The sequence below is a fragment of the Tarenaya hassleriana genome, unplaced genomic scaffold (assembly GCF_000463585.1).
Source record: "Tarenaya hassleriana unplaced genomic scaffold, ASM46358v1 Cleome5, whole genome shotgun sequence".
In the NCBI taxonomy this organism is placed as follows: domain Eukaryota; kingdom Viridiplantae; phylum Streptophyta; class Magnoliopsida; order Brassicales; family Cleomaceae; genus Tarenaya; species Tarenaya hassleriana.
The window spans coordinates 4,033,317-4,040,350 of NW_010967707.1; the positions used below are offsets into that span (position 1 = coordinate 4,033,317).

The following is a 7,034-nucleotide window of genomic DNA, read 5'->3' on the forward strand; positions in this document are numbered from 1 at the left end:
GCCTTCGGCTGCTGCGGCTGCTGCATCCTCAGCGTCATCTTCAACATCCTCATAACCCTAGCTGTGATCCTCGGCATCGCCGCGCTTATCATCTGGCTCATCTTCCGCCCCAACGTCATCAAATTCCGAGTCACCGACGCGAATCTCACCCGGTTCAATATGGATCCGGGCAACAACAACAACCTCCACTACAACCTGGCCTTGAATTTCACGATCCGGAACCCTAATCGACGGGTCGGGATCTACTACGACCAGTTCGAAGCCCGAGGCTACTACGGCGACCAGCGATTCGGAGCGGTGAACGTGCCTTCCTTTTACCAGGGACGCAAGAACACGACGATGGTCGGAGCGGTCCTTGCCGGTCAGAACCTGGTGGTGCTAGGCGACAGAGATCGGAAAGATCTGGAGGAGGATCAGAAGTCTGGGATTTACAGGATCGATGTGAAGCTGAGACTTAGGGTAAGGTTCAAATTTGGGTTGTTGAAGTCATGGAGGTTCAAGCCGAAGATTAGGTGCGATCTCAAGGTCCCTCTGAGTTCCTCTAATTCGACTAGCGGGTTTCAGTTTCAGGATACCAAATGCCATGTTGACTTCTGAGTCCTGATTATATTTTGAATTTTCGGATTAATTTTATTTCCTCGGTTTATTTGTCTTCGGCTTTAGATTTGTGGGTTTGATTTTCTTTCCATGGTTCGGGAGATTTGTGTTGTTTACGTTTTATGGTTTATGTGAATAAATAAATAAAAAATATATTTTGGATTTGAATCTTTCATTTTCACGATTCGACCGTTTACTCTCTTTATCAAATTAAAAAAAAAGAATCTTTTAAGTATTTATTTATCTTTTTTATTAAATAAAGATTTGAGTCCTTTGACCTTAAGATCTGAGCTCTGCTGCTGGTGTTACGTCTTCGATAAAATAACTCAATTTATTCTAATTCAAAATGTATGATATAATTAAAAACTTAGTCATGTAAGTGCGTCACTTCGTGGCCAACTCTAAAAAAAATAAATAAATGGAAAGAAAAAATCCGACATAAGATTGGAAGTTATCTCAAACTTATCAGATTTTTCCATATGCGAAATTGTTTGGCAAATCCAAGTCAATGATTTGTCATCATCATGTCCCACACATATACACATTTGCATGCACAGTCACGCATATATGACGACGTATACGTAGATATACACATATACAGACATTTACATGTGTGTATATTATATGCATCATATATATATATATATATATACAAGTAATGGAATGATAGATATCGAGTTTCAATTTCATGCCCAAATTATTTGGTATAATTACCATTCACACACCATCATGTGACGGGTCGAACCCGTGGCCCGTGACAAATTGGTTGGCGAATCCATTTTTAAGCGAATTAAAAAAAAAAACTTAGATCGTATAAAAATGGGCCGACAGGGAAATCAACTCACAAACCGTGGCCCATTTAACATCGTTTAGACCCTTTCGGACCTGCCTAATTAAAGATTAAACGCTATTGAAATTAGATTTACTTCAACGGGATATTCGAAAATTGAATTTGGATAATAATTAATTACCCCTAACAAGTTTCAGTGGGTTAAAAAAAAAAATAGTAACCACTCGAGAAATCAAATAATGTCTTGAAGACGGACGAATGTTTTGAACCACAAAAGCTTACGTCACAACCCCGCCCATTACGTCATCAATCCCCGACATCGACGGAGATGTCTTCCCGGCCGGGAGAAGGCCACGGGGTATAATACGGGGGCGAAGCGCACGGCGTCGAGAACGGCGGCGAACCTCCGATCTCCGCCGGATTTAGTCGCCGGCTAGCGTCACCGTCACTGCCGATATCCTCCGCTGAGCACCCATCTTCTCCCTCTTCCTCCTCGATCGTGAACAGAAACCTAGACGGTCCGTACAACATATCCATCTGCCATTTCGCAGCCACGTCCTCTTCCGCCTCCTCCGCCGTCTCCTCCGGCGATCGAAGCTCCATCGGAGGCGCGTTTGCCGCCGGTTCGATCCGAGACTGATTCTTGCGGCACAAGAAGAACAACAAGAGCTCCTTCCCCGGCGGCGCGTGGGGAGCGTCTCCGACTCTGGCTCTGGCACGGCTCCGGCGGTAGAGGCATAAGAAGTATGAGAGCTCGGCGAGAAGGGCAAGGAGGAAGACGGAGAATACAGCGAGAAGAACGGCTCCGGTGACAGTGAGACCATGCATGGTCGTTGAGATGATCTGTGAGGAAGAAGGAAGGGAGTGTGGTTTTAGTGGGTGGGGTTACCGGTGAATCCGGTAACCGGTGACCGGAGAAAATGGGGTTAATGATGATTAATGATGGTGGCGTTGCGGTGAGGGGACAGGTTACATAAGAACTTGTGACATTCGGCTTTTATTATTTTTACCATAATGCTAATTTCATAATTTATAATTCCGATATTTGTTGTATGTATATGCTTTTTTTTGTATTAACATTTTTCTATGCTACTATATAAAATTGAGGTCGATGGAGTAATGTCAAAGTGTATAAAATTTCAAAATAATTACATAAATTTAAATTTAAATTCTGCAAAAGTAACAAATTTTCTGTTCTCCTTTTCTTTTCCAACGCCCTCCAACTTTTCCTTTTACCGGAAGGTGATGCTGACGTGGAAATAAATTTCACTACCAAAAGATATTAAAAGAGGTTTTTAGCCGACAATTTCTGAATACTTTTTCGGCTCATCTGAAGAAAGGTCCCGACATCCTTTTAGATGTATATGTTCGTTGGTTATTTGCAGATTGTACTACCGTTCCTTAGAGTAATCATAAGCTAGAGTTGTAGATGTAGCTTTAGCAAAACCCATTCTTTGTATATAACCAGTGTAAGACAGAAAGGAAATACAAGGAGAAAACTTTCCAAAAACTCTCTCTCTCTCGTTTATTTTTTCTCTCAGCTCCGCATCCTCTGTTCTTCGTTCTTCTTCGCTGCTATTCAAAATCCAGTAAAGAGACCTTCTGCATAAAGATCAAAATGGTATCAGAGCATCAAACCTGGGTACGATTCTGATCTTCCTGTTATCCCCTTTCCCGATTTCTTCTCCTTTCCTTCTTTTAACCTAGACTGCCCTACTTTTTCTCGGTAACCATGGCCGACAATCCTTCTACTCCGACCTCTTCCATGTCTGGCGATAATACCCAGACACAATCTCTTCAAAACCCTGATCCATACTCCAACCCTCTTTTTCTCCACGCTGCGGATTCATCAAGTATTGTCTTGGTGTCTGAAAAATTGCTTGGCGAACAGAACTACAACCTGTGGTCGCGTTCAATCACAAAAGCCATGCTAGCGAAGAACAAACTCGGATTCATCAATGGCACGCTTGCCCAGCCATCTGAGACCCATCCCGACTTTGGTGCTTGGTCCAGATGCAATGCCTTGGTCTGTACCTGGTTGACGAACTCTGTTTCGTCGGAGATCGCAAGCCTGCTGCTGTACATCGACGATGCTCATGTCATTTGGACGACTCTGGAAACGAGATTCAAACAGAAGAACGTCTCCAAAATCTTCAGCGTTGAACAGAAGATAGATTCGTTGCAACAAGGTGCTATGGATTTGAACACTTTCTTCACCAAGCTCAACAGCTTATGGGAGGAGCTGAAAAATTATGAACCATTTCCGACATGCTCTTGCGGTGGTTGTACATGTCAAGCTAATAAAAAAATTCATGGAACTGATGGAAAGGCGCAACGTCGTTAAGTTTCTCATGAAACTTAACGAGTCTTATTACCCAGCTCGGAGACAGATTTTAATGTTGGATCCTCTTCCAACGTTGTCCAAAGTCTACAATCTGATTGCGCAAGAGGAGCATCAGCGACTATCGTTACCACCTCTTACTGATTCTCCCGTTTTCCAAGCCACCGTCACACCATTTCACAAATCTAGACCACCATTTCCATCTCCCCATAACCAGCGACCTAGGCCTGTCTGTGCCCATTGTGGCCTTGTTGGACACACCATTGCTCGTTGTTACAAAATCCATGGTTACCCACCCAATTTTAACCTTTCCAAAAGCACTTCTAAACCTCCATTACTCCCTACACCTCGTTTTTCTCCAGCCACCAAACACCCAAACCCGATCAATGTGGTAACGACAACTTCAGGTACTCTTACTACTCCTGTTTCTCCCTCTGTTGCAGCTACTTCGACAATGGCACAAGCCCATGCCCTGTTTGAACAGTTCCAGCACAAACTCAATGATCTTGGCAATTCTTCCATGGTTTCAGATTTCATTACCCCCACCAACCCATCTCCAGGTAAATCTCCCTTCTTTCCTATTTTTCCATTCTTACTATCGACCTTGAACCACACATATACTCTCCCACCACACTCTTGGATACTTGACACTGGGGCAAGTAGCCATGTTTGCTGCGATATGCGATTACTCTCTGATGTTCGAACCATTCCACCCATGTCCATAACCTTACCTACTGGTTTGAAAATCTCTGTCACCAAATGTGGAACTGTGTATCTATCACCACATCTGGTTCTATACTCTGTATTGTTTGTCCCCTCCTTCCATTTTAACTTACTCAGTGTTAGTGCCCTAACACATTCTACTTCTTACACCGTTTCTTTTTCTCGTTCTTCTTACATAATCCAGGACCCTTTGCGGGCATTGACGATTGGGAAGGGTGACCAGAAACACAACCTTTATATACTCGAAGTGCAGCAATCTTCTTCTCCTGCATCTTCGATTCCTGCGTCTGTTTTTCCAGTCTTGTCTATTTCTGAAGTGGATCTATGGCATCAACGTTTAGGACACCCATCTACTTACAAAGTCTCTATTTCTCCTCAGTCAAAGTCTCTACAGTTTGTACAAAACAATACAGCAAACACTGATTGCTTAGTATGTCCATTGGCCAAACAACGTCGGCCTTCTTTTCCTGTAGGAGGAAATGTTTCTTCTGCAGCTTTTGATTTGATACATATTGACATTTGGGGTCCTTTTTCAATTCCTACTGTTGATGGCCATACTTATTTCTTCACTTTAGTTGATGATTTTACCCGTGTCACTTGGCTGTACCTCTTATCTTCTAAGTCTGATGTTAAAATTCATTTTCCTGCTTTTCTGAAACTTGTTGAAACCCAGTATCATAGCAAAGTCAAGGCCATACGCTCGGATAATGCTCCTGAGCTTGCCTTCTCCGATCTTTTAAGCCAAACTGGTATAATTCACCAATTCTCCTGCCCATATACTCCCGAGCAAAACTCCGTCGTGGAACGGAAACACCAACATATTCTCAATGTTGCTCGAGCTCTTCTCTTCCAATCCAACATTCCTTTACCTTATTGGGGAGATTGCGTACGTACTGCGATTTACCTCATTAATCGCACCCCAACACCTGTTCTTGGTGGTATTTCCCCTTACGAAAAGCTCACAGATAAACCTCCTAAGTACAGTCATCTTAAAACCTTTGGATGCCTTTGTTTTGTGTCAACCACCAAGACCAATCGCAATAAGTTTTCTCCTCGTGCTATTCCATCTGTGTTTCTGGGATACCCTCCTAATGTCAAAGGATACAAAGTGTTGAACATCGAGACCAACACTATATCCATTTCCCGCAATGTCATATTCCATGAAACCACTTTTCCCTTCAAAACCATACCACTGATTTCTAAATCTGTGGATTTCTTCCCCTCTTTCCTCTTTACTACTATGACCCACCTTCCACTAACTTTCCTTCACATATTATTTCACCTAATTCATCACCTAATCATATATCCCCTGTTTCAACCCCACCTTCAACTCCATCTTCTTCGTCTGCTTCTACACCCATTTCACCAGAGACTCCTGTTTCTACTCCTTTTTCTTCACCCAGCTTTGCCCCTTATTCTTATTCCCACCCGGTTGAACATCAGAGACTTAATCGCAAATCGCAACGAACTACTACTGCACCCAAATACTTAACCGATTACCATTGTTATTTGCTTACACACAACAAAACATTGCCAATCACATCTAAAACACCATACCCTCTGTCTTCCTTCATTTCTTACTCTAATTTATCACCATCATACCGCACCTTTGCTCTTTCCATCCTTACCGAACCAGAACCAAAAACATACCACCAAGCTATGAAATCTGAAATCTGGAAGAATGCCATGAAAGTTGAATTGGAGGCACTGATTCAAAATCAGACTTGGGATATTTGTCCTTTGCCAGCTGATAAACATCCAGTGGGATGTAAATGGATCTTCAAAACGAAGTTCAATCCGGATGGCAGTGTTGAAAGACACAAGGCTCGCTTAGTAGCCAAAGGTTTTACTCAAATTGAAGGCTTGGATTTTTTTGATACATTCAGCCCTGTAGCAAAGATGACAACAGTTCGAACTGTTCTGGCTTTAGCTGCTTCTCAACGATGGATTCTGTTTCACATGGATGTCTCCAATGCTTTCTTGAATGGAGAACTGTCTGAAGATATATATATGTCATTACCACCTGGATACTGTGCAATTCAGGGGGAGCAGATTTCGGAAACTCAAGTGTGCAAGTTGCGAAAGTCCATTTATGGACTCAAACAAGCTTCGCGGCAGTGGAACCTCAAACTTTCTAAGGTACTTTTACAAGCTGGCTTCACTCAATCATCTGCTGATCAGTCTCTATTCGTGCAACATTCAGGATCCTCCATCACAATCGTTTTGGTATATGTGGATGATCTCCTTTTGGCTGGTAATAATTCTGCTCTGATTGAAGACATAAAATCTGTTATGCAGCAGAATTTTCGTGTGAAAGATCTTGGTCCTTTGAAGTTCTTCCTTGGAATTGAGATTGCTCGCTCATCTTCTGGAATCCACCTCTGTCAGAGAAAGTACACTCTTGAACTGTTAGAAGACTATGGTTTGCTTGGTTCCAAACCTGTAAAGACACCACTAGAGATTCGAGAGAAACTTGCTCTTGACTCTGGGGATGTTCTACCAGACATTTCGTACTATAGGCAGCTGGTGGGTAAACTGATTTATCTCTCAGTCACCAGACCAGATATATCATTTGCGGTTCAG

At 42.7% G+C, this 7,034-nt stretch overlaps 3 protein-coding genes across 3 annotated transcripts in view; 2 read left to right on the forward strand and 1 right to left on the reverse strand.

Annotated features, from left to right (window-relative positions):
• LOC104827444 (NDR1/HIN1-Like protein 3-like) overlaps window positions 1-772 on the forward strand; it is a 1,170-nt gene extending 398 nt beyond the window's left edge. Inside the window, exon 2 of the mRNA XM_019204028.1 lies at window positions 1-772. This exon is cut by the window's left edge and continues 31 nt beyond it. Within this exon, the coding sequence (XP_019059573.1) occupies window positions 1-597 (597 nt within the window). The 3' untranslated portion in view covers window positions 598-772.
• A 921-nt stretch (window positions 773-1,693) lies between these two features.
• LOC104826804 lies at window positions 1,694-2,215 on the reverse strand. The gene has a single exon (XM_010559694.2). The coding sequence runs from the start codon at window positions 2,213-2,215 to the stop codon at window positions 1,694-1,696; it is 522 nt and encodes a 173-aa protein (XP_010557996.1).
• Window positions 2,216-2,904: 689 nt separating this feature from the next.
• Window positions 2,905-4,986, forward strand: LOC104826806. Its single transcript, XM_010559695.1, has 2 exons — window positions 2,905-4,288; window positions 4,636-4,986. The coding sequence occupies exons 1-2, from the start codon at window positions 3,640-3,642 to the stop codon at window positions 4,668-4,670; spliced, it is 684 nt and encodes a 227-aa protein (XP_010557997.1). The 5' UTR covers window positions 2,905-3,639; the 3' UTR covers window positions 4,671-4,986.
• The last annotated feature ends 2,048 nt before the right edge of the window (window positions 4,987-7,034 follow it).

Coding starts and splice junctions, on each gene's coding strand:
- LOC104826804 (XM_010559694.2), bottom strand. CDS start 2,215: ATGCATGGTCTCACTGTCACCGGAGCCGTTCTTCTCGCTGTATTCTCC.
- LOC104826806 (XM_010559695.1), top strand. CDS start 3,640: ATGAACCATTTCCGACATGCTCTTGCGGTGGTTGTACATGTCAAGCTA. Junction 4,289..4,635: donor CCCCACCAACCCATCTCCAG/GTAAATCTCCCT, acceptor TACATAATCCAG/GACCCTTTGCGGGCATTGAC.